The following is a 27,478-nucleotide window of genomic DNA, read 5'->3' on the forward strand; positions in this document are numbered from 1 at the left end:
ATCTGGTGCACCTTCGGTTGACTTATGCATGTATGTATCCATTTACTACAGGATTTCCATAAGCTGAGTACTCTACTTTCCAAATTTTCTTATTCGTGTCACTTTTGTAATATACAATTCGTATTGTTACAATCCCTAGCATGCACCGAAAGAATGTCGTGGTGCTGGAAGAACCTGCTTCGGCCAGGCTGGAACGTAGTGAATGCCATTCATTGAATGGCAAATGCTTTTGGAGTCCAAAAATTTTCCTAGTCAAGTTTTGAGGAAGGGTTAAAATCCCAAACTGGCATGCAGAACTGCTATATATCCTCTCCCCCTTGTATAGGCAGATCCATCTGGCTCAGTCTTTCATCTCTAAATAAGTTTTTATCGTGCTTGTGAAGCTACTAACAATGTTTATTTGTTCATTCATACCAAATGGTAATAACTAGTTCAATCATTTTCTTGAACGTCTAGCAAAATCTTAATTCCTACATCAGTTATAAGATTGAAACTTTTTTTAATTGTAGATTTACTAAGACATTTAGAAAACACATAGTGATTGGAGTGCAGGTATAATATTTTGTGAGAAAAACCGGAGTTTAGTGTTATTTTAAAGGATGGAGCTATGATTTGAAAGTTAGAAGTCTGTCTATTCTATTCAAAATGAATGGACGGTTTGGAGGTTATATTCATAATGGGGCACCAACTTGTTATATGAGAATTACTTTTGAGAGTTCCCATTTTTCAATTTCTATTCAGCACCTGCTACCATGGGCTCATATGAAAACACGTTAAGGTTACTATCAATTTGGGCATTCTAAATATCTTATGCCCATTTCTTTTTAACTTTTTAATACAAGAATGTCAAATGAATATGATCTGATTTACATAACTTGGGCATTCTGGGAAACTACTAATTTTAGCTACCACATTTTTATATATTAAAATTTGTCAAAATTACAAAATATACGACTCTTATTTTACAGAGAGTATGAGAAAGTAACATATACATTTAAAAAATGTTCTGATCGTTGTGGTGCATGCTGCATAACTTAAGTTTGTATTCAAAACTTCTGATCGTTGAATTCTCACTGTGATCTTAAGAAACATTAGTCTGAGTTTGGGGAGAAGACTCGTTAAGTTATTTTGCAATCATATTTGAGCTTTCATTTGAATGATATAGAAAATATTTAATAAGAGTCTAAATATGATTAGAAGAGTGTAGCTAGAGTGCCTATTTTTCTGCATGAGTTTGGTTGAAGCATCACCTCACACCAGTTTGGTAATTGAAATAAATTTATTTTAAGGACCTAAAACGGCATGAAGTTGAAGGAGGCCGTAGTGTACCAGCTTTATTGAGTAAGGGAAATGATCCTCAAAACTCAAACCTCATACCTCAAACCATTCCAAAAAAAGTTACTCCAAAAGCGGAGGGGGTATTATTCGTTTGACACTTTTACATATAAAAAAAATATTAGAGAATGTAAAAAGTATGTGTAATTATCCTTACACACGCATTAAATATGCGCACGAACCACCAGCAATACTTCTCCGCTTCTTGCTAGTGTGCACCCTTGTCGCCTTGCGTGCGCCGGTTGCGCAACCCCCTAACGTGCGCATCCCCACCCACCTCATCGAAACTAAGACCACCACAATCCTTCATCAGCGCAACAGAACCCAGATCTCGGGTTCCAATCCCCAACCCATGTCGAAGGCGCGTGTCTACACCGATGTCAACGTTATTCGCCCCAAAGAGTACTGGGATTATGAATCTCTCACCGTTCAATGGGGGTAATATTCCCATCTCTAACATATTTCTCATCCTTTTGCTGATTTCTTATCTAATTTTGTTTTCTAAGCTTTTTGTAGCGCCTTAATTAGCCCCAATTCTCAATTAATGGATATTTTTCCTTTTAGGTTATAAGCCTCAGGTGTTGTTTTTGTAGTTTTTGTTACTTGTCCTCCATTTCAAATACCTAAACCTTCAACAATTTTATGTCACATTCTTTTCAAATTTCGATGTCCGACGGGGATGCTGAATGATACCGCTTGTGTTATGATTATATCCTTTTGATTGGATCTGTTGGCCCTCTTACGTTCGGTGTGTGGTATGAACTCAGAAGCTGATTAACCATGACGAATCAACTTGTCTGATGTAATTTGGTTGGTTGATGTAATTGTTATATGTTGTCTAAAATGAAATACTTGAAGTATTGTTGATTCTTTGAGCAAGGTTCATCGGCAGGAGGTCTAATTCTTTTGGGGCTTTACGTTTTCCATTCCAATTATTTTATTTATGAATTTTCTGTGTGCTCTTTTCAGCGATCAGGATGATTATGAGGTTGTGCGAAAAGTGGGAAGGGGGAAGTATAGTGAGGTTTTTGAAGGCGTAAATGTTAATAGCAACGACCGCTGTATAATCAAGATTCTCAAGCCTGTTAAGAAAAAAAAGGTGAGAGATTTTGTTTTTACATTGATCTTGTTTTTTACCTTTGGGACCTGGAGACTACGAGTAAAAGTCGAGTAGGGGTGCTTCATGAGAATTGTTCTCCTAAAATTTAGGCACAAGTTTCACGCATATACTCTTTCACTTTTTCTTGTGAGCTGTTGGATAACATCTGGCACTACTCTGCACAATCTCCTAACACAGTTGTGCAATAATTATTTCCAATAAAAAACATAAAATAAAAGACATAATATTTGACCTTTGGAAGTTATGCTTTGAATGGAGACTAGTAGCTTCAAAGTTTGAACTAGTTCTCCTTAGCTGAAAAAATGTGTAATTCTGTGTCACCCTAAATATTGGTGAGCTTCAAGGATTATTAACTATTAGAGGTTGTTTACATGGATCACATGACACTTTTTTGTTTAGTTAAATACTGAGTTTCAACAGTGTTATTTACCATGAAATCCCTGTTGACTACTTCCTTCAATCCATATTGGCCTCCCTCTCCTCCTCTTCATAGAAACCAAAACCATATAATATATTATTCCTCCTGTTCTCCCTTGGTCTTCTTTATACATGTTCAAATCAAACCACTTTTATCGATTTCCGTTATCTTTTTCTCAATCGGTGCATCTCTCCTCTTGTACTATCATTCCGTACTTTGTTTTTTCTTGTATGACCACACATCCATCTTTGCTTTCTCGTTTATGCTATTCCAACATTTTTTCCTTGCTGTCCTTTTAAAAGGCCCAACATCACTACAATAAAATATTTTGAGTGTGTAGCAGTAGGATAACACTGGCCTTTGAATTTGGTTGGCGCTTTGCGAACATAAATAGCCCCCAATATCTTTCTACATTTGTGTAGCATCCTCATTAGTTTTTCTATCATTTTTTATTATTTGTTCTAGATTTTTTAAACTTAGAAATATGTAGTATGACATCTTTTCTCAGTTTTTCTTCTGTGTCACGTTCTTGTCTCTTGCTGAAGTTACATTGCATTTACTTTGTCTTACTTCTGCTCTAGTGTAGGCCCTTTGTTTTCAAAGTTTTGTCTCCAAAGTTTGAGTTGAGAGAGTTAACTGCTTCCCTAGGTTTCTTAGCCAACTTTATGTCATCTTCAAAATACATGCAATAAGGGAGAGACTTTTTTTGTATATCCCTAGTATGCATATCCATGATTGGATTAAAGAAGGACTTTAGCCTTATGTGGGGCATCCTCTTTTTGAAACAAAATGCTGGAAAGGAGATGGTGGAATGTGTGATTCCACAGCGAGGGCAGGACGTAGAGTTGTTCTGCTTCATTGCAGAAACCTGCTCCTGCAAGTTGTATTTTTTAAATTGTTAGCAGAGTTGGTAGCCAAACCTTGATTCCAACTGGTGATGTGAATGATTTAGGGCATGAAGAAATACAACTTCACTTCCAATTTTTAGAGTAGAACCACAAAGTGGTCCTCACATTTTATGGACTTAGTATATATCTTCTACTTTTTTAAAAACATTTTTTATTATATAGTGTTTCATGTAATGAAACATTCAGTTTTTATGAGATTTTTATGTTACCTTCTGAGATATTTAACCTCTTTTTGCAGATTAAAAGAGAGATAAAAATACTTCAGAACCTTTGTGGGGGCCCAAATATTGTCAAGCTTCTTGATATTGTCAGAGATCAACACTCTAAAACTCCTAGCTTAATATTTGAGTATGTCAACAGTACAGATTTTAAAGTTTTGTATCCAACCTTGACTGACTATGACATACGCTATTATATATACGAGCTTCTCAAGGTAACATGATTTTTCAATCTCTTATGGTATACCTCGACTGGTGTTCTGTGTCCTCTCCTTTATATATTTTTCCTTAAAAGTAATTTTAGTATCTTTGTTTTGGACAAGGTTCAAATCAATTTTGCATCTGATTATATGTGTATAGGCTTTTGAGTATGCATCATGTAAAATATTATTACTTTACATTTGCAGAAATATGCCTCAAGGACCTTCTCTTGTTAAATGGAAGCTTTATTTGTGAATTGCAGGCCTTAGATTACTGTCATTCTCAAGGCATAATGCATAGAGATGTCAAGCCTCATAATGTTATGATAGATCATGAATTACGGAAACTTCGCTTGATCGATTGGGGTCTTGCTGAATTTTATCACCCTGGAAAGGAATACAATGTTCGTGTGGCTTCAAGGTAATGTTCTGGCCAATTGACTATGCTCACAACTCAATTTCTGAAGTAAAATAATAAAATATTTATACAATGGATGAACCTGAGTATATCAGCATATAATATATATCAAAAGCAGTAAGGTATAGTTAGCTCATTTAAGTATGAATTTTTAATACAAATGGATTAGTGGAATTATTGCTTCCCAAGTAGTGGTACATCTGCTAAACATCATTCAGAAGATGTGGAAACATGATCAAACAGTGCATGTAGTGGTATATCTGCTAACATCATTCGGAAGATGTGGAAACTTGATCAAACAGTGCATCAATAATACAAAATTTTGCTCTAAAATAATTTTCACGTCTGAAGTACAGGTGTAGAAGTGATATGTTCTTGGTCAATTAAAATGCGTGTGCTTCAGTCTAATCTATTGCTACTGAACACAGTGACTATTAGGACTTGCACAAAGTTTATTATAAATTACAGTGGAAATCAATGATTGTGGCTGCAGCAGTGAGAGTATGGCAGTGAATGCTGAATGACTAGTGATTGCAGCCGCAATGCAACCATGGTTGTGATACTGCTGCTAACATGAGTTATGGCTGGTGTTGGTTGCAGTGGCCTACAACGTGGTGGTATTAGGTTGGGAGGAGTAGCACTGCTGCTGTACAATATCCAAAGGTGGGTGGCAATGATGGTGGTGGTAGCATAGCAACTAATGGTGATGGCGGTTATGGATGGAGACGGTGAGCAGTGAGGAGGGAAACTATCAGTGCTAGTGGTCGTAACAATAGCAGTAATATTGAGTGTCAATGGTTGCAGTAACAATAGTCGGGGAGAATATGAAAGACCAAAAGGCTACCAATAATGATGTCTGTGGTGGCTGTGGCAGCACCTACGAGAGTGGTAGTTGTTGGTAGTTGTGATGATAATTGTAATGACAACGGTAGTGGTTGGACTATTGGAGATGACAGTAATAGTGGGTAATGCCAGAGGGATGGGGATTGAATAAGTGGGTTTATGATTGAAATCCAAAAATCAAAATAACTTTTTAATTTTAAAAATTGAGTTCAAAGTGTTTCAAAATTGAGTAAAAAGATAATTGAGCTCCTCTCTAGCTAAACATGTTTAAAAGTTGGATTTGAAAACCAAACTTTAAAACCATGCTGCCACCTCAAACTGGTCCTTTCCTAGAATGTTTAAAGTGTTTCAAAATTGAGTAAAAAAATAATTGAGCTCCTCTCTAGCTAAACATGTTGTTTAAAAGTTGGATTTGAAAAACAAACTTTAAAACCATGCTGCCACCTCAAACTGGTCCTTTCCTAAAATGTTTGTCAACCAATTGTGTTTTCTATGGTAATCAAACTCAAGTTATAACTCGCAAAAACGTAGTAGTTTACAAACACACATCCCTTGTTCGAGTTAACTCGTAGAATTGTTTTTGAGTAGGCTTGAGGTAAACTCAGGTGAACTTGGCCAAAATCATGAGGTCACTTCCCAGTTGGCGAGTTCAGATGTTATTATTTGTTTAATTGAAAATGATGCCACTTTATGTCATTTTGCTTGAAAAGACCCAGGATTAGGGTTATCCGCAATCCCATTTCTTTTGTCTTTTCTCTTTGTTCCTGCTAGTGGAAATTGGTGACAGAGCTGCTGCTCTCATCACGCGCCAAAGTTACTTTACTTTTAAGACTTGTTAAATAAACCCATTTCCTCATTTAATCCTACTGAGCAATAATTTAGGGAGGTTGAGTGTATCAGGTATAGCTGAGGATATTTAAAACACCACCAGTCATTTGTCGCCATATGTGAGGGCTTTTTGGCATAAGGGAAAGGGATACCCAAGAAGGAATGGGGTTCGAAGAACTATTGTTCCGGGTTCCAAGAACTATTGTTATTTTCGGCCTAAACATACCCTAGTTCACTTGTCTGGTTATGTAAATCTCTGTCCAACTCATTATTAGTAAAGCATATTCAGCTCCCTAATCTTCCACTTGTTTTATAATCATGTAGACATTCTCATCTTCCTTCTAGGTACCCGCATTAATTCACTATTGGAGTTCCCTTTTTAATGTTTGTAATTTGCTTATATTTGTTAGTTAGATATAAGATTGACCAGGTAAAAATTATTGTTTAAATTTTGTCAGACTTGTACGATATTGCTATCTAAGTTTTGAAAAAGTTTATGAATGACACGCCAAAAAAATGTCATGTGTTGTGCTTTTATTTCTCAGATACTTTAAGGGGCCTGAACTTCTAGTTGATTTGCAAGATTATGACTACTCATTAGACATGTGGAGTCTTGGCTGCATGTTTGCTGGAATGGTGAGAATAATATAACTGTAGTCTACAACTCAGACCCTTGCTTCTGTTTAATATGAAGTCTAATTTTGAATCTACTAGTGTAAGAGGGTGTAATTGTGGGTTATGATCATTTTAATTCATGTAGATATTTCGCAAGGAGCCTTTCTTTTATGGTCACGACAACCATGATCAACTTGTCAAAATAGCTAAGGTAACATTTATGGTGGTTCAGTAGTGTATAAAATTGCAAAATCAACATGTTGACACTCTGCAAGTTAATGTGTTTAAGTTTCAGATTAAAATATCTTATCTTTTGTTTTATGGGGATCTTAAGTATGCCTGAATTATTTCCTGTTGTTTTTTCATGCTAAAAGACAGAATTCTAGACGACTTTTCCCCTCCTATTGATCATTTAAGGATATATTTTTCTTTCCAGATCTGAAGGTTTTCATTTTCATTTTCTTTTCTTTTTTGTGATCCCCAGGTGCTTGGGACTGATGAACTGAATGCATATCTGAATAAGTATCATCTGGAGCTTGATCCTCAACTTGATGCACTAGTGGGAAGGTATCATATTCTAATTTCATCTTTTGCGTATTTCAAACCAGTTTTAATATAGCGAATTCACATCGTTTTGTCACTATTTCATGCCTATGCAGTAGAATCCGAGTTCTCTTCTTGGAAGTTTACTACTTTTCTTTTGACTTTCTCTTTTCCTTATATATATATATACACACACACACACACACGCAATATTACTATTTTTACCCATTTTTGTGTTGCGCTATTACCTCTGCAGGCACAGTCGCAAACCTTGGTCTAAATTTATTAATGCTGATAATCAACATCTCGTGTCTCCTGAGGTAATTTAACCCGTGTTCCATTATGGCATTGGGACTAACCAATTACTTTACACTGTAATTAACAATTCTTTATAACGGGTCTTTAATTGATTCAAAATATCCGATATTCAGGCAATTGATTTTCTTGATAAGCTCCTTCGATACGATCACCAAGACAGGCTTACAGCAAGAGAAGCAATGGTAATAATAAAGAGCTCATTAATTTAGTGTAACATGGTTATATTGTTGTGAGTAGCTTAATTTTCACAATACTGTGATGTTTTGATTTAACATTTGTTTCCTTGATGTATTTCCGTAGGCACATCCATATTTCTCTCAAGTAAGGGCAGCTGAAAGCAGCAGAATGAGGACACAATAACTTGATTAGTGATAAACGTGAGTTAATGTATGTGGGATTGTTTTATAATATACCCCAAACATGTGGTGGCATCGTTGCCTTCTGTTAATTATAGTTTGTTAGATTTGTTGTGGAATGTAACAATATCATATCTTGTTCCAGTGGAATAATTTGTTAATCTGTTGAAAAATTAAATTTTATCTTAAAAGAGTTTATTATAAACTCCCGAGAACTTCAAGCCAGTGTTTACTTTTTTTATTAATGTCAGATAAAAAAAAATCACTATTTTTCTATAGTATAATTTTTGTTACATGTATGGATTGAATCTGGTGAAAACAAATTTCTTCTTATATTTTGAATTGAGTTTCAATGTAATTAGACTTTATTAAACAAGGTACAGTTTCATTTTTTGAACTATTGTTACAAATTTTCCATCTGAAAGTCCAAGCCTACTCATTTAATTTATTCTCTAAATTTGTCTGTAATCTACTTTACAGAAGGGTCAAGTACATGTTTGCCATCTTTAGCTTCACAGTATACACTGTTAACTGATACCTCCTGAACAGGCATAACTGCCAAATCCGTATAGAATAATAGAAGTGTGCAATGCATAGTTGCAGGGAAAACCTTGAGAGTTTAATATGATTTGTTTGGATTGAAGTGAGGTGAAAAAAAAACGGAAAATAAAATTGTTTGGAAGGTTGAAATTAAAGAAAAATTATTTCAAATTTTGAAAAAAATAATTGATTAATATAATAGAATAAAAAAGTTAATTGATATATTTTAAAAAAATAACTTAAATATTCTTATTAACAAATTTTGATTGAATATTAAAAAAATATTCTAATAATTCATATTCAGGTGAAGTCCATCCTCTTATAAGATACTACATCTTTATAAAATAATTCTCTACCATTATGTAAAAATTTTATTTTAAAACTATTTTGAATTTTATATATATATATATATATATATATATATTATAGAATTGTTAAGATTGGATTATAAAAGTTTTATATTTTCTGAGAAATTAATTGAAAAGTATTTACAATACAGGTAAGTAATAAAAAATAATCAAGAAAATTATTTCTTTCCAGTAACTCATGATACTATAAAATATAGTATTTTGAGATTTTCAATTTATTCAAATTATTTTTTTTAAAGATATTCATAATATATGAAGAAGATATTCGCAATACTTATTCAGTAAAATTATTTAGGAAAGATGAATTTTAAAATATATAAAAAAAAACATGGATAGAGAGAGTTAATGTGCAAATTCAAATCCTATCATTTTTGGAAAAAAAATCTCTTTAATTAAACATTTTTTTATTATATATATATGAGACAAGTTTAGTTTAAGTAAAAGTTATTACTCGTTTAACAAGTTTAGGATTTAGGATTTAAATAATTTATCTAACATGAACAAACATGTAGACATTTGAATAATCTACTTTATATTACAATAGTAAGAATCATTATTCGAACAAAGTAATATATTCAGTATAAATTTTGTTATGCATTTAACAAGTCTTATCCGTATGACTAACAAATATGTTATACGAGTTAGAAATGTCCATAAGACCATCTATCATGAACTTATGTTGTAAATATATAATATTGTCTAATGGACAATACAATTGAAACATTATTTAGATCTTATAATATACATGTACGTCATCCACTCAACTTTTGTTATCATCAAAACATAAACAGAATATACATTAAATTGTTTAGTGTCTCAACAAACCGTCTAGAGATTCAACCTATAATGTAATAATTTTTATGTATAAATTTGACATTTATTTATTTATATTTGTATTTTTTAAAATTGTAACCGGCTATTATTTTTAAAAATAAATACTTAGGATAGAAAATTTAAGAAAAGCAATAGTAGGAGTTAAAACTTCTCTTAATATTCAATCTAAGGTACTTTGGTCATTTTTTAAATATATTAATTATTTTTTTATTTTACCACTTCAATCAAATTATTCTAAATTTTTACTTTTTTTTTGTACTCTTTTTTCTTTAATTTAAACACTTTACTTTTTTCTTTTTTTTCCTTTTTTAGTTTTCTTTTGTTTTCTTTCTTTATTCATTTTTTTTATTACTTTCTATTGTCTTTTTTTCTTCTTTTCTATTTGACTTTTCTCTTTCTTTTTCTTCTCTGTGTCCTTCTTCATTTATAGTTAAATCTAAACAAAGCATTAATTTTGTACAGGGTTTTATACCCACCTCCATCATCTTATTATCACTGCAGTATTAATTTTGTACAAAAACTCTAAATTCACTCGTTCTCAATTTTTAATAAAATGTTAATATTTTTTTATTTACTTCCAAATCAAGTATACTATTAATGTTAAATATATAATAGATAAAAGAGTTATATTTATTGAAAAAAATTAATTATTTAAGTAAAATTATTTTAGCCATCTTTATAAAAAGAACTTTAAATTACAATGTTTCAGAGCGTAGAAGTATCATAATTTGTTACTGGGCCCCGGATAGGAGATAGATAGGTGTGATTAACGTGGAAGAAAATAAGGCAGGTTAATTGTTTGTTAGGTACAGAAATAAAATTGAATGAAAGAAAATAAGTGTAAAATAAAATAAAAGTTAATAATATTTTATTAAAAACTTAGAGAAAAGATAAAAATAAGATAAAAAAAATGAATAAAAATATATGAAAAATAATATTATATATAAGAAAATTTTAAATTACTTTTCTTCTATCTGACACCAACCAACTTCCTTACATTAGTTTCCCAATTTCTTGTTCTCTCAACTAATACTACCATAAATGCTGATTTGCCAAAGTCGTCGTTTAATATTCTGAAGTCAATTTACTCAAATTTTATGAGATTAATTTATATTTAAATTTACTATTTACTTTGATAATTGAATTAATTTTATGAAATTAAGTTGAATTAAGAAGGAGTGAAACAGTTCTGCTATGATTCTCTAATTCACTTAATATTGGCGATCATTCACAAGTTACAATTGCACAACTAAAAAAGAAGATGAACACAGTTTTTCACACTTAAACAATGGAAAAACGTACTAATCATCCCCTCTCGTTTCTCACTACCCCCAAGACACAGAACACACAGACACATTCCATATAAAAGAAATTGAAGATCTATGTCTCAACATGCACTCCTTCACTTTTTAAGATGAGGAAAACAAGCATAGAGATCAGATTTGGGGTGTTTGGCTTCAGCATGCTCCCTGCACTTCACTTCTGATGTGGTGCACATAAATGTTTGCATGCACACCTTACACTGCAATCATCAATTACAACATTATAGTCACTAAAGGGCTCCATTGTTATGCCGAGTCACTACAGTAAGCAATAAGAACGAAAGAGATCACCCTTGTAGCATAACAGAAACCATACAATCAATCGATTCAAATATCACACATCTATTAATAAAGTCTTTAAATGTTCAATGTGACATTTTTGTGATAGAATATCATACACAATATATATATATATATATATATATATATATATATATATATATATATATATATATATATATATATACTCTTCAGTCCAGCAAAGAATCAATCACCCATGTCTCGTTTAGATAAACTTTCTAAAACCTATGTCTTCTTTAGATAAACTTTCCGACAAGCACAATTAGGAGAAAAAAATTTATACAAAATAATCTTTTTCTAAAAGTTAAAATTAGTTTATTCATAATTTAATTATTTAAGCTCTCTCATTAACTTTTTCAAAAGTGCATTTATACATAACCTAATTTTAACTCACCTAAAAATATTAAAATCTTGTGTGGATAAACTTGTCCAAGATAACTTGGAGAAGAAGCAAACAAAGAAAATTGAAATAAGTTTCTTAAATAAACCAAATTTTAGCTTTATGCTCAAGTTAAAATGAGTTTTCTCGAAAAAATTTAATAAAGCGAAAGATAAAGTTTTTTTTTAAAGAAAATTATTTCATTTTTGTCTTATTTATTTTCTTGTCTTATTAATACTAATTAAAAAAAACTTATCCAAACATGGTCGAATACATTTTAGCTTCTTCTTGAAAAGTTTTACCGTCTGGGTGAAAAGCATTTATTAGCAACCAAACAGAACGTCTTTGATGAATTTCAGAAATACACCAATAGCTAAATAATTAATTAAATATTGGGATGAAAGATTAGAAGGTGACTCTGTTGGAGAGATTTCTTTGATGAAGGGAAGGAATAAAAGCCAGTTTGCATACAAAGCAAGAAGAGCTTTTCTATGGAATTTCCATTACAGAAGCTCTGCAAGCTTGTGTCGAAACAGAACCTTATGCGTTAAGGTTACCCTCACATGAAGCCTTACAAAATTTTCAAAGCTTCTAATTACATGTCATCATATTATTATATAGCCCTCTAATTTTAAAACCTTTGAAAAAAAACAGAGGAATTCTACCTGAATGTTCATGGCTTTCTTGTTTGAGTCCAACTGGCTTCCTGCAAAGGATTGTTGAAATCAAGAACTGCATCAGATCTAACACATGTCCCGATTGTTTTCAAGAGAAATCTTTTTCATCAAACAATTTTTGTTTACTCCTAAAACGTACGAACTTCGAAAAATAAAACAAGAAAGAGAAAGATTACCCTTAGCCGCAGCCCTCTGCTTCTCAGTGTTCTTCTCGCGAGCCATCTTAGACTTTTGCCCATTGCCTCCTCCCATGGAAACGGGAAACGAACCAAAACACAAAACCCTAACTCTTCTTACAGAGGATTTAGGTGCTGAGTCTGGGAGCAAGAGAGAATGAGTTACTGTATTTTTATATGAGAATACGAAAGTGATTCTCACACGCTATTTTTAGGTTCATTAATTTCGCGTTTGGATTCGATTGAACTCCTGTTGCAACCAGATTCTAATAGTCAAATTCAGCTAAAGCAATTCCGTTATTCAATTTTTGTACGTGATTATAAGGGACAATTATGTTGGTATCCAAACAAGTGCTAGTTGTGAAATTTAGTGCGCTTTTAAAGTAGTAGCATTTTCTACACCACCTGGCATGTTGGTATCCCTTGTTAATTAATTATGTTGCTAATTTTTATTACTATTTATGTATTTTCATTATAATAAAATAAATAGTTAAAATAAAAACGTTATCAATATTTCATAGTATAATAGTATTATGAGTGGAATGTTCCAGCTGGATGTCAATTATAATGCACTCATGACTCGTGCCTATCCACCCATTGTCCTTCTTTTCCTCTTTCTTTTTCAATACTAATATTTCTTTTATAGCTTTAAATAAGTTTATATTTTCAATAAATATGATTAGAATTTATGAGTGAAAAATAAGCCATGCTATTTAACCGTATCTAGGTTTAATCTACATTAAGTCAGATCAGATTTTTTAATGAATAAATTATATAAGTTTTTTTTATTAAATTATATTATGACTCATTTTTAAAAGGTCTTTTAAACTTAATGGGTTGATCAATTTAAATAATATGTGAATAAACATTTACTATTATTTTTATATTAAATTTGTTATAATGTATTAATTTGTTACCTTGAATCATTTTTTAATATTAAATATGTTTAACTAAGTAAAGAGTTCATGTTATGAAGATTTATACTTGTGTCATAAAATTTCAACACCTAATTGAATTTATCCTTGATCATTAATCCCACAATACCAAAATGAAGTGAGTGGAAGATGACAACCTTACTTGAGAGACAATTGCTACCATCTATGTTAGAATTCCAATTTCACCACTCACTTAACTTACTTTGCTAATGCAATATCCTATTTTTTAAGAAACTAGTTTACTTAATATCTTATATTATTGTTATTATTATTGCTTGTTATTTGAATTATATTACTATTATATTTGTGCTACAAGAGTCGTAAAAGTTAGCTCAAAATATATTAATAATTTATTTAGGACAATTTTTTTTGAAGTTTTACATATTATTAGGAGATTTAATAAAAAATAGATTATTGTAAGTATACAAATGACGTACTGCGATTCAAGTGAATAATTAGTTGACAGTTAATTAATTAGTGATTGTAACAGTAGATTAATTAAATAGAAAATTGGAGGAAGGTTAAACTAAATAATTAACCGAGTGCAAAATTTAGTTTACTATTTTGATTAGAATTAGATAAATTGAATTTTCTTTCTCTTATACGGGGCTTCTAAATTCATAGGCCCATATCTGTTTAGTTTAGTGTTGTAATTTTGTTGATATTTCTTGGCAAATTCCTCCTGCCCTTTTATCATTTTCCGAACACTTTGATATCTTTTTTTAATTCCATTTTTTTTTTAATATGGTATTTTCTTCTTTATTTCTAAGTGGTAATGATTATTTGTGGTAGTTGTTTATGGTGGTTGTTTGGAGTGGCTGATAAACGTTGGTAGTTGAGATAAGTTTTGTGATATTTTATATTGTTGGTAGCTAAGTTTTCGTTCGTTTATTTTTTTATCATTTTTTAGGAAGCCAAAGATCCAGAAAAATATCGTAAAGTACAAAAATGGAATACAAAACTCAAAAAAGAAATATTTTCACACTAGAGAACATAGTTTAAAATGTTCAAATGATGAAACTGTTTTAGAAGAGGTTACAATCAACATTTTACAATTAATATGGAGGTGCTAGGAGGAGGTATGAAAATGGAGGGAGAATTTGTCTATTTCTTTTACCACATCCATCATAAATGTACAAAAAAAAACCCAAAATATCAACAGTTTGAAAATATTTTGGATTACACATTCTGAAAATATCCAAAAATATTGTTTAGATTGTGCGATTTGAAACTCAAATATATATTTTGGATTACACAATTCGCAAAATACATTACAAAATATACAATCTTTAATATAATTTTAAATTCCAAAAATACATTTTATATTTTTTAATTTAAAATATATTCTAAATTACTTAATCTAAAAATCTAAAAATGTATTCTATATTGTGTTATCTATAAATGAATTATAGATTATATAATTCAGACTTTATTTTTAAATTACATAATTCAAAAATCTGAATTTTTTTTTGAATTATGCAATTCAATGTATTTCTATATTTGACTATATATTATGAATTCCAAGATTTGTTTCTGAATTCCACAATCCAAGCATGAATTTTACTCATAAAAAATATATTTAATTTTATAGTGTTTTTATATATTACTTTATAATATTTTTATATAATATAAAATTGTTTTTATTAACGAATGTTAAACTCTATGTTAAAAAATGTATGTGTTGCACGGGTTCAAAGAGTAGTGTTATACATTTCCAACAATCCATGCAGGTGCAGGAAGAAATCATGAGTGCAAAAAATATAATTGCCAATTTCTTTCATTTATTTTATGTTGGGCCTTAGAACCTTGGTGAGTCCAAAAGCTAAGCGAAATTAGGTGTAGATTAAGTTTGCAAGGGAAGCTTCCTCTCCTCACATTTAACCTAACATTGGGTGATGATATTTTATAACCTGTTTCCAGTTTAAGTCCACAATAAAATATTAATATTTATAATAATAAAAATTTTAAAAATTAAAAAAAAGTCTTTAATAAAAATATAAAAAAATATAAAATGTTAAAATAATTTTTAAAATTAAAAAAATTAAAAATAATTGAAATATTAATATTTAGTAGGGTGTAGGGTGGAATAATGGATGTCAAACAATCATTTTAATGTCATGTTTAGCGATCTAAAGTGAAAAATTTAATGTCACAAAAACTAAAGTGAATGCCGGTTGATATCCTCTTTAACTTAATCTTCTATTTTTGTTAGTTACAAAATTATTTATTAATGTTTTATAATTAAATAATTCTAATATTAAGAAATATTTAATTTTTTTATAATGATTTTATGTTTTTTCCCCATAACCAACTTTTGTCTGCTTCTTCATTCATATTTACTCTCATTCTTCTAAATTATTGGAAGACTAACATGTTGTCTATATGCTTCGTCAACAGTTCACATTTGTTAGCAATATATTTTACAGTGTTAATCTCATTGGTTATCGTCTTGTGGTCATATGATGAATTCTATGATTGACTCTGCACCATCAAGAATTTATCGGTTTAGAAGTCATCCTATAATTAAGGGCAAGTTTCTTGGAAGCTTCCTACTCAAAGACAATACTGATTGTGGGAATCTAAGGGGCAGAGCTGACTTTGGTGCTGTTTTATTCATGTTAATTCTACCTTTGTGGAAGCTTTTGCTCTTAACATTGAGGTTCATTTCATATAACTTTTTTATGAAAAGGTAGTGACTATTAGTATTGTCATTGAAAAAGTTGTCGCTAAAAACTGGTTTTTCCTATGGCTCGTAACAAATTTTGAGTTTCTCATTTCAGTTTTAAACTGTCCAAACTATATAAACACTTTCAACTTTCTTTCAATTTTAGACTTAAATTTATGCAGAGATAGTTCCTTCGAAGACAAGCTAACGACTTTTTGAGCACGTAATCTAGAATTTTCTTAGTGGATTCTTAGCGCATCTTGCATTTCAAATGTCTCTTTTTCTTCATTGAAATGTGATTATCTCGCCTTCCAAGTTGTGTTCATCTTTGTCCTCTTATGTCAATACTTTTTTTTCAAGTTAGGGCGGCCTAGAATCAATTTGAATGCCATGCTAACGTTGTTAATTAGGATGAGAAAGTGTGATGCTAAGGGACTCTTCTTTTCTGAAAAAAAAACTTCTGTTAAAGTTTCTCTCAAAACACTCATTAATAATCAGATCAGATCAACATAAATATTAAATTTAATTGTGATTTACGTAGAAGTTTGGACACACAGCTAAAAAGGGGTATGCAAAGTAAATGACATGATCGAAATAGAAGACTATGAAACACTCCTACCGTTCAAGTTCATTATAATTTCGAAATACAGAATATATGTTGACGGTGTCGTTGTAGTCAGTTGCAGAAAAATAACACAGCAATTAAGTAGCTCGTAATTACGGAAATTTATGAAAAAACTCGCAATATTCAAGTGGTATATGGATCATCAATGCAATATATTATAACTAATTAAGACGAAAAGCTGCACCGTTCATATATCATTTTAAAAAACTAATTACATTATGAGCCTTAATTATTATTAAAGTGAAGAAAGATAGTTTGATATGGTATCTATCTCACTATAAAACTCACGATGGTAGCATCACAATCAGACAATAAGTAACATGATATAACAAGTATTTCTAACTTGTAACTTGTAACTTGTTGTTAGCGTGTAACTCGAGGGATGGTATATTCAGAAAACGCGTCATGAAGCGGTGAACATGACACTCCACCCACTCAATTGCAGCAGAAGACGCTTCATTGTCTCTGTCTACGCACAAACGGAGCACTCTTGGCAGCTTTTCCGGCGAATTCATGCTTTCTACAAACTATTTTATCATTATGTTTTGAAAAATGTCGCTGCATCATACTATTATCTACCGTGCCATTGGAGAGAGTAAAAAGTGACTTAAGTGTACGTAATGGTCACTCTGTTAATGGCTTTTATGACTTTGATATTTAGGAGCTTATTCATAAGAAAAAACAATCATGTTACTATTAAATATATTCATATTTTTATTTTATAGTTTAAAATATTAATATGTTTATTATATTATTAAATTGTATTTTTTAAATGAGTGTTTTTTAGAGGGTATCAAAATATAGTTTTCATATTTTTAATTACAGTGAAATTAGGTCTTATTTAGGCAGAAGTGTGTATTATAATGTGGGTTGAGTTTGACGACAACTCAAACATGTACAAAATGTAAATGTAAATTTGCTGTTGTTATTAGGTAAAAAATAATTTTGGTTTAATTTTTTTTTACCATGTTTGAATGTTTCAGTGAACTCTAAGTAAAATAAGGAAAAACTACACCTACATGCTTTTATAACGATTTTTAGGCAATTCTCAAATATATGTAGATTTTTAGGCAATTCTCAAATATTATTTGGTCAAAATTCCGTGAATCACGCGCATGATCAACTCGCGAGTAAAAGTTTGATTTTTTTTATATTTGTTTTTTTTTTCCTATTAACTCATATATTAAACGAGATTTACTTGTGAGCAATTTATACCATCAAGTATAATTCAACACAAAATTTATTTTTTTATTAATTGTATAATATTTAATAAATTAATATTAAAAAATTTAATGTATACTTAACCCATTTAATCTGAATTTTGTAGGACTTATAGAAATAAAAATCATTTAAAATGTGAGGTATACACAATTCTTTTACTGTATAAATCTATGCAGATATAGATTTGGATGCACGACACCTCTAATCCCAACATAAATTATTTACTTAAAAGTTGATTTTATTTAAAGTCAACTTTACCAACAATGTTTAAATACATACCAAGTATAATAAATCATACGATATTTGAACTGATAAAAAAAGGCAAGGAAATAATAAGTTGATCAAGTGTTTATAGTGCATACAATTTTTGTTTTTTTTTTTAAAAAAAAAAGTAGTGTTTATAGTGCATACAATTTTCTCCTTTTTTTTATTTTTTATTTTAAAAAATTTAATTGATAACTTAGTAATCGCATTATTAATCTAATAAGTTGTTAAATGATCAAGAAATCTAATGCAATAATATTATATTTTTAAATAACATTTAATTTCCCATCCATAGTTGTTATAAGATTTTAGTATATTAATAGTTTTACGTATTTTAACAAAAGTAAAGATTAATAATATAAATTATTAAAAAAAAATGCATACTTGTTAGAAGATAATAGTTACATTATCACTTAATATTTTTAATAACAAGAATTTAAACTAGAGAAAAAATATAAGAAAAAAGTGCTAAAAGGTTGTTTAAAGATTAAAACCAAAAATTTGAAAAAAAATCCGGAATAAAAAATATATTAAGTTGTATTAGAATTTTTTTTTTAAATGTGTAGTTTATTAGATTGTCTGAATCTAATAAAACACTGACAATTCAAAAAAAAATTAAAATTCATTAAAGTGTTTGAAATTTCCAAATAAATTTTTTTCACGCTTAAAAAATGTGAATATAAGTCCCTAATCACGTACTTTAGAAATTATATCATTGAGTATTAACTGCTAATTTTTTTACTTTCAGACAATGATTTAAGTCTTGCTAACAAATATTTGAATTCATCAAATAATAAATATTTGAATTCATCAATAATAAAATCATACAAAAAAGTAAAATTGGATGATTTGGGTTAAAAAAAAGTTAAAATCATGTTAACTTATATACACACAAAAAATATTGCTACTAGTAAGACAAAAATAAGAATAATTCTTTAACTTCATATGTTCACTGATTTTCATACTAATGAAATTAAGCTTTATTTTGTAATTTAACAAAGGTATATACACATTTTAGTTGAAGGCCATGTTATTGATTATAAATATTTTGATAGCAAAACATGAAAAGTTGAATTGATTGAGAATGTAATTCAAAGGTCATTTCAATGAGGGTAATCTGTCTTTGAAGACCATTAACATGTTTGGTCATGATTATGAACATGATTTATGACCTTAAAGTATAAGGTACTATTTTCAGCTTTTGACTCCCCGTGTGTTTGATTTAAAAAAATGAAAATAGAAAAAATAGATAAGAAATTAAGTAAAATTTGTCACATCTATCTAGTGAAATTTAAAGATCTTTAATGGTATGTTTAATTTGAGGGAGAAGGTAGAAAGTAGAAGGAAAGAAATAAATTAAAAAATAACTTTTGTAGGTTGTTTGATAGAAAAAGAAAAGAAATAAATATGTATAGAAAATAATATGAATATGCTTGTAAAAAAAAAAGTTATACAAAAATAAGGTTATTTTAGTTATTTTAGATTTAAAAAAACATGTATCTCTGTCTTTTACTATCCATTTTGAAAGAAAAATAAAACATCAGAGTTTCATGAACCAGGTAACTAAACAAGGGAAAACGTATAATTTTCCTATCTTTTATTTTATTCTCAGGTATATCAAACAAAGAATAAAAATCGTGTGTAAGACATAAAACTCTCCCGTAAACAATTTTTGTAACTTCTCAATGTAATGAAATGTATTTTTCTCAGCGAATTTTTTCATTTATTTAAGTAACGTTAATGAAGTTAATTATATCATACCATATTTAAAAAAGTTATTCTATTAACTATTTTTTTAATAAATGAAATTTTAGATGTAGCAGTCCAACCATAACAGTAGATATGTTGGTTTGAGATTTGAATAAAGCTTAAAAACATTTTTTGAACGTTGTCTCGAAACAATACTAAATGGTTTTGGAGTGATTTCTCTCACTTGACTAATTTTTTTTACAAATAGTTTCTCAATGTTAAAGTTAATACAATGTGTCTCTTGTTATTTAAAAAAAAAATCTATGTAATTGATAAGAGCAAATGTATAAAAAAAAAAATCTATGTAATTGATAAGAGTAAATGTATAAAAAAAAAACTATGTAATTGATAAGAGCAAATGTATAGTATTTATAATTGCAAAATTGAATACTTTGGAACTTAATTATTCTATAATGTTAGAAAATTACTCTAATACGAGAATTGTTGAATCTGATTATACATTTTGAATCAAGAAACAAATGAATAAATTTAATATAATATTTTTTTGTGTAAATTGCATATGAATATGATGCATGGAAATAAAGCAAAAACTTAATTGGATCACAAGAAGATTTAGCTCAAGCTAAAATTATCCAAATTTGATTAATGGTGCAGTACTAATCTAGCTCTAGCTAAAAAAAACCGAAATCTAACTTAACCTAAATTGGCTCACTTGAGCTAAAGTTCATTAAATAAATTTTGAAACACAGCTAAAATAGGGACGATGAAAAAAGAAGTGATTTTTATAGAGAGAGGTTAGTAAGAGAAGAGGAAGAGAACTTTATTATAGGAGAAAAATTTGCTTAGATAAGCCCTTCTTATGCAAATTAGATCAAGAACGAAGATTGGATGAGCTCTCATAAGTAGCTAAGTGTTTTCTAATTTGGGATTGAATGTAATTTACTATATTCAAATGTATTATTGGTGATATCCGGAGAGTTTCTTCGTATGATATCTGACATATATTTTTCAATCTACCTTTAATCAGTCAGTCCAACGTGACCTGTTAGGTTAGTAACCAAATTTAATCTTTTTGTTGAGGTCTTTAATTTGATCTACTAAAACATTCTGCATAAAGACCATTAATATGTTTGGTTATGATTATGAACTTGATCTATGATGATAAAGTATAAGCTACTATTTTCAACTTTTGACTTTGTATGCATTTGATTTGAAAAAAAAAAAGTAATTATTTAATATAGTAAAAAAAGTGATATGATTAATTAATTTGATAAATATTAAGAAAATAAATATAAAATAGTAAACAGAATCGTGCAGTTTTTTAAAATTATTTTTCACCCATTGCGCTTCAATTAAACGAACAAAATAATTATTTTTAATCCCCTCTCTTCCTCTCTCCCAAACATTGGGGTAGTGTAACCTTTTAACATGTTGGATGAAGCAATAATTGACGCAACCAAATAAATTAAATCGAATAATGTAATTATTAGGCGGCCAGCAGAAATAAAATAATTAATAAGAGTTTATTTTTGTTTTTTGATAGTTTTTTATCTTTAAGAATTTTATTATTTTACTGTTTTTGCATATGATCTTATCTGCCAACTCACTAAAAAAAGATATACTTTTTCATCCAATGAGTAGCGGTGCTTGAAGATTATATTCATTTCATTTTGTAATATTTAATTATATTTTCTCTTTCCATGTTAATTAAATTAAAGATATAATTAAAAGAAATGATGTTATCTCGAAATTTAAAATTGATAAATAAAAAATATTTTAAAAAATGGACAATTAAAAATGAAGAAAGAAAGTTATAGGTGGTTGTAAGTAACTGGCAGTGAGGACCAACACTTTTCTTGTCATTAAATGTGACTTTGATTTTATTTGTAATGAATAAGAAAAATAAAAAGAAACATATTACTAAAGTCAAATTAGTCCAAGAGCATGGTACATTGACGTCACCGAAGTTATCGGAGTATAAACAAATGGCAAAGATCTCAACAACACTTATTAAAAACTATAAGATATTTATTCAGAAAAGGAGCAAAGTTATCTGAAGACACAAGTGGTGTGCTGTTTGTTGTCAATTCATGTAAATTCCCAGCACAGAAGAAAGCCCGTGAGTGAAATTTCTTGGTTTTGGTAATCCGTGAACCAGTTTATTAACAGAGGAGGAAATGTATAGAAAAGGAAAAGGAAAAGAAAAAGGAAAATTTGGTTGAGTAGGATAGAGTAAGAGACGCTAAGGTCCAAGGCATACCTAATTAAAATATCTCGATTTAATAAAGTTGAAGTGGAATCTGTGTAAGTGTACACTACAAATAAATACCCGTGATCGAAAAACTAGTAATTTACAATATATTAAGCTTCACCTTATCTTCAACTTCTCTAGCGTGTAGCACGGTATGCATGTAGCAATGGTGTAAATAGAAATGGTATATAAAAATATGGGTAAAGGAATGCCGTTGAAGGTTAGTAGGTAAAGGATTGGTGTATGAAGTAACGTTTGGGGAACGTGGTAGTGTGGCAGACGTGTGAAGGGCCCTGTTAAAAAGCTAAAGCATAATCAAGTTTTTATCTGCGAGAAGAGGTACAGGTAGAAAAAGCAAAAGAAAATAATAATAGTAATAATAATAAGTGAACGAACGGTCATAAACGCACATGTGAACTAAATGAAAGGTCTTTAATGAGCTAATTGAGATGTATAGTATCTTAGTTCACTCTTTCTCCTCCTTTTGTCACAGCGCAATTATTTGAGAAGCAGACAACCACCCACCGCTTCCTTACTTTTTTTTCACAACAATGCTAAACTGGGACACTCCCATAAAGTGTGCATTAAAAACACCACTCCTTAAAGCCACTACATCCATTTTCATTTCCCTCTACCCTGCTCCCTCACTCTCTCCAATGGCTTCAATTCCCTGTACTTTGCCTCTGCTTCTACTTCTTCTCTTTCTGGGTCGCTACCCTGCGGCTCAGGCTTCAGAACCGGAGAGGGCCACCTACATTGTACACGTTGCAAAATCGGAAATGCCCCAAAGCTTTGACCACCATGCCATGTGGTATGAATCGTCGCTCAAATCAGTGTCTAACTCAGCCCAAATGATTTACACCTACGATAACGCCATCCACGGATACGCTACTAGGTTAACCCCGGAGGAAGCGCGTTTGCTCGAAAGCCAGACTGGGATTCTGGCGGTGTTGCCGGAGATGAGGTATGAGCTTCACACAACGAGGACGCCGCAGTTCCTGGGTCTCGACAAGAGCGCGGACATGTTCCCCGAGTCGAACTCCGCGAGTGACGTCGTCGTCGGAGTCCTGGACACTGGCGTTTGGCCCGAGAGCAAGAGCTTCGATGACACCGGGCTTGGACCTGTTCCTAGTAGCTGGAAAGGCGAGTGCGAAACGGGAACAAACTTCAGCACTTCCAACTGCAACAGAAAGTTGATCGGAGCCAGGTTCTTTGCGAAGGGTTGCGAGGCCATGCTGGGTCCCATCAACGAGACGGAGGAGTCTAGATCCCCTCGCGACGACGACGGTCACGGCACCCACACAGCCAGCACAGCCGCGGGGTCGGTGGTTTCCGGTGCAAGTCTTTTCGGTTACGCCTCCGGGACGGCGCGTGGAATGGCGACGCGCGCGAGAATCGCTGCTTACAAGGTCTGTTGGAAGGGAGGGTGTTTCAGTTCCGATATTCTTGCGGCGATTGAGAGCGCGATACAAGACAACGTTAATGTGTTGTCATTGTCGCTCGGTGGGGGAATGGCTGATTATTACAGAGACAGTGTTGCTATTGGAGCTTTTTCCGCGATGGAGAAAGGGATTTTAGTTTCTTGCTCTGCTGGTAACGCGGGTCCTAGTCCTTACAGTCTCTCAAACGTGGCACCTTGGATTACTACCGTGGGTGCTGGCACTCTGGATCGTGACTTCCCGGCTTATGTTTCTCTAGGGAACGGGCTTAACTTCTCCGGCGTGTCGCTCTACCGAGGTAACGCTTTACCCGATTCCCCGCTACCGTTTGTTTACGCAGGGAATGCAAGCAACGCCACGAACGGGAACCTGTGCGTCACGGGAACCTTGTCTCCGGAGAAAGTAGCCGGAAAGATTGTGTTATGCGACCGTGGATTAACTGCTAGAGTACAAAAAGGTTCAGTGGTGAAATCCGCCGGAGCTTTGGGCATGGTGTTGAGCAACACCGCTGCCAACGGTGAGGAGCTGGTGGCCGATGCGCACCTCTTGCCAGCGTCGGCGGTGGGGGAGAAAGCCGGCGACGCCATCAAGAAGTATTTGTTTACCGAGGCGAAACCGACTGTGAGTATTTTGTTTGAGGGAACGAAGGTGGGGATTCAGCCATCACCGGTGGTTGCGGCGTTTAGCTCAAGAGGTCCTAACTCGATCACGCCTCAGATCCTGAAACCAGATCTGATCGCGCCAGGTGTCAACATCTTGGCGGGGTGGTCGAAGGCCGTGGGTCCCACGGGTTTGCCCGTTGATAACAGGCGCGTAGATTTCAACATAATCTCTGGCACCTCCATGTCTTGTCCTCACGTGAGCGGTTTAGCAGCTTTGATAAAGTCGGTTCACCCTGAGTGGAGCCCAGCAGCGGTTCGATCGGCTCTCATGACAACGGCTTACACCGTTTACAAAACCGGTGCGAAGTTGCAAGACAGTGCAACAGGAAAACCCTCGACGCCGTTCGATCACGGAGCGGGACACGTGGACCCGGTGACTGCCCTTAACCCAGGGCTGGTGTATGATCTAACGGTGGATGATTATCTTGGTTTTCTCTGCGCGTTAAACTACTCTGCCTCTGAAATCAACACCCTGGCTAAGAGAAAATTCGAGTGCAACGCGGGCAAGCAGTACAGTGTGAACGACCTGAACTACCCGTCGTTTGCGGTGTTGTTTGAATCAGGGAGTGGGTCTGGGGTGGTTAAGCACAGTCGGACCCTCACTAACGTGGGGCCCGCGGGAACATACAAGGCTTCAGTGACGTCAGACACAGCGTCGGTGAAAATCTCTGTTGATCCGCAAGTGGTGACTTTGAAGGAGAATGAGAAGAAATCTTTTGTGGTCACTTTTTCTTCCTCGGCTTCCGCACAAGACAAAGTTAATGCGTTTGGACGCTTAGAATGGTCTGATGGGAAGCACGTGGTTGCCACCCCAATTTCAATTAACTGGGCTTGATGCTAACACCTGGCACTTAAGGTTCATCTCACTCGAAGACGGGTGTGCTTGATTGGCTACTCATTTTACTCTATAGTATTATTATATTTAACTTTTCCAAAAAACAGAAGTCTTCAAAGTTGGTTTATCCACCTGCAAATTCATCATAGGTTGGAGTTGGTCTGTTTGCTCCCTGGCATGGAGAATTGTTGCAAATTAAAATTGGCTCATTTTTCTTCCACTCTACACCCTCTCCTAATCATTCATTCATCAATATTTCTTCCACCCATTTACCACATTCATTACCAACTTTCTATTTTCACACGCCACCAAGCTCATCACCATTAATGCTATTCAAACTAGCCCTTTTAATTCCGTCAAACTTCACTGCCTTTCTATCACATCATAAAATAAAATAAAAAGTATCTCTTTAAAGAAAATAATAAAATTAACTTAAATATTTTACTTTTTTATTAATATTATTTTTAATCTATTTAGTTTATTATGACATTAGACGGTAATGACTACAAAATTTAAAATATTTGATAACAATTGTATTTCTAGAAACTAAAGTAGGTAGGTTTAAGTACAGAGATAAAATAAGTATAATTTGGATCATTATAAGGGCTAATGAAATGTCTAAACATTTGGTTTTGTGCTCCTATGTAAAGAGCTAGAAGTTTAATTTTGTTTAAGAAGTGAATGCATAAAGTTCAACACAATTCTCGCGAAAACAACACTAAAGAAGTACTGGCAATATTTTTACACATACTTATGACTTAGGTTTGAGGACAAGGTTTTTTTTACCTTTGTTTCTTCTCTTCTAACCCTTTACATTTTTCTTATATATGTTTTTCCCTCTTGGAATACATGCCAAAACATATTTTTGAGGAGTTATTAGATGTCCCATAAAATCAATTTTAGAATACATTAAATACATTTTGAAAATATGGTTTACGTTTGGGACATCTGCACTTGTTAGAAAATATCGGAGGGAATGAGTGCGACAATGGCAAAAAGAATGGTTGAAACATTGGTGAAGAAAAGCGAATGAGAGACTGTGCAAGAAATGGAAAGATGTTGAAATGAAGGGTGTGAATGGAATTAGACGAATTATTTAACATTAATTTCAAAGACGTTGGTAGATTTTTATCGTTATCCTAGATTATTTGTCATTAATTATACAATTATTTTGCAACACTTTTTTGTATCCCCAATCCCATATCGTGGTCCATTATACAGTGGTAAATCATACTCATAATTCAGTTTTCAAATTAGTATTTTTACTTTTTAAAATAGGAAACAATTTCGAAAATTTAGATCAACAATCAATTTAATTTTTAAAATTATCATAGACTATAAAATATATTTTATTTTGATTGTAAAAAAGAGAAAAAAATTACAGTTACCTTTTATGAGTTCATACTAAAGATACTCACAAACCCTCTAATTTTAAAATACACATTTACTTCTAACAAAACAACACTGTCTTTTTTTCCTTTTTAAAATAAACACTCATCTCCTTTATGTTTTTATTAAATAACATTTATATTTATATTTTTTTAATGTAATGATTAAAAAATATATAAAATATAAGAATTAAGAAAATAAATATTTTTTTATAAAAAAAACTTTAATGACTTAATTATATAGTGTCTTCTAATATTTTCTTATATGACATTGAAAGCACTATAGTTTTAAAATAAATATTTATCACTCTCGTAATTATTAATAATATAACACTTGATGTAACATCTCACTAACTACTAAATCAATATTCATAAGATACATAAATATTAGATATTTATGTTACGTTTTTAAGTTTTTTTTTTTAAAATAAAATAAAGTTCCCTAAAAAAGAAAATAGTTTCCTATATATACACACATAAATATATATTTCTCTCAACTTATCTTTGATGAAAATTTCTGCTTACAAGATCACATGCTTTTAGTGTAATACGATCATCATGGATTAAACAAAAAAAAACACAAACACACAAAACATGATAAATTAGTGTCTTAAAATTTAGCATAGATGCCAACATTAAATAATATACTTCAAAATTTCTAATTTATGCATGTTATTCAAACTTCATAAGATTATATTATAAGGTAAAATTTGAAAACAAGAGGGTATATTTATTCATTGCCTTTTTCATTTCATTAATTAATTAAC

The 27,478-nt window shown here is 31.5% G+C and overlaps 3 protein-coding genes across 4 annotated transcripts; 2 read left to right on the top strand and 1 right to left on the bottom strand.

Moving 5' to 3' along the window:
- Window positions 1-1,089: 1,089 nt before the first annotated feature.
- LOC137808241 (casein kinase II subunit alpha-2) lies at window positions 1,090-8,325 on the top strand. Of its 2 annotated transcripts, XM_068609268.1 has the most exons (10): window positions 1,090-1,773; window positions 2,305-2,434; window positions 4,020-4,214; window positions 4,463-4,620; window positions 6,834-6,924; window positions 7,049-7,114; window positions 7,388-7,470; window positions 7,703-7,766; window positions 7,878-7,946; window positions 8,065-8,325. In XM_068609268.1, the coding sequence occupies exons 1-10, from the start codon at window positions 1,475-1,477 to the stop codon at window positions 8,122-8,124; spliced, it is 1,215 nt and encodes a 404-aa protein (XP_068465369.1). In that variant the 5' UTR covers window positions 1,090-1,474; the 3' UTR covers window positions 8,125-8,325. The 2 variants fall into 2 exon arrangements, with proteins under 2 accessions (XP_068465369.1, XP_090155803.1); XM_090299677.1 differs by lacking the exons at window positions 6,834-6,924; window positions 7,049-7,114; window positions 7,388-7,470; ... (1 more) ...; window positions 7,878-7,946; window positions 8,065-8,325 and adding an exon at window positions 5,218-5,663.
- Window positions 8,326-11,054: 2,729 nt separating this feature from the next.
- LOC137808243 (uncharacterized protein At2g23090) lies at window positions 11,055-12,812 on the bottom strand. The gene is made up of 3 exons (XM_068609270.2): window positions 12,717-12,812; window positions 12,529-12,569; window positions 11,055-11,384 (listed from the first exon to the last, which is right to left on the bottom strand). Exons 1-3 carry the CDS (start codon window positions 12,790-12,792, stop codon window positions 11,265-11,267), a joined length of 237 nt encoding a protein of 78 aa, XP_068465371.1. The 5' UTR covers window positions 12,793-12,812; the 3' UTR covers window positions 11,055-11,264.
- Window positions 12,813-22,400: 9,588 nt separating this feature from the next.
- On the top strand, window positions 22,401-25,543 carry LOC137808244 (subtilisin-like protease SBT1.7). The gene has a single exon (XM_068609271.2). It carries the CDS (start codon window positions 22,939-22,941, stop codon window positions 25,321-25,323), a length of 2,385 nt encoding a protein of 794 aa, XP_068465372.1. The 5' UTR covers window positions 22,401-22,938; the 3' UTR covers window positions 25,324-25,543.
- The last annotated feature ends 1,935 nt before the right edge of the window (window positions 25,544-27,478 follow it).

This window comes from Phaseolus vulgaris, chromosome 3 (assembly GCF_051622355.1).
Source record: "Phaseolus vulgaris cultivar YP4 chromosome 3, ASM5162235v1, whole genome shotgun sequence".
NCBI classification, from domain to species: Eukaryota; Viridiplantae; Streptophyta; class Magnoliopsida; order Fabales; family Fabaceae; genus Phaseolus; species Phaseolus vulgaris.

Bases quoted from the DNA above. Each gene is read 5' to 3' on its own strand.
- LOC137808241 (XM_068609268.1), top strand. From the start codon at position 1,475: ATGTGTAATTATCCTTACACACGCATTAAATATGCGCACGAACCACCA. The intron at 4,621-6,833 runs GTAATGTTCTGG...TTTATTTCTCAG, and splicing joins AATGTTCGTGTGGCTTCAAG to ATACTTTAAGGGGCCTGAAC. The intron at 7,767-7,877 runs GTAATTTAACCC...TCCGATATTCAG, and splicing joins AACATCTCGTGTCTCCTGAG to GCAATTGATTTTCTTGATAA.
- LOC137808243 (XM_068609270.2), bottom strand. From the start codon at position 12,792: ATGGGAGGAGGCAATGGGCAAAAGTCTAAGATGGCTCGCGAGAAGAAC. The intron at 12,570-12,716 runs GTAATCTTTCTC...AATCCTTTGCAG, and splicing joins GCAGAGGGCTGCGGCTAAGG to GAAGCCAGTTGGACTCAAAC. The intron at 11,385-12,528 runs GTAGAATTCCTC...TGATGATTGCAG, and splicing joins AGAAAGCCATGAACATTCAG to TGTAAGGTGTGCATGCAAAC.
- LOC137808244 (XM_068609271.2), top strand. From the start codon at position 22,939: ATGCTAAACTGGGACACTCCCATAAAGTGTGCATTAAAAACACCACTC.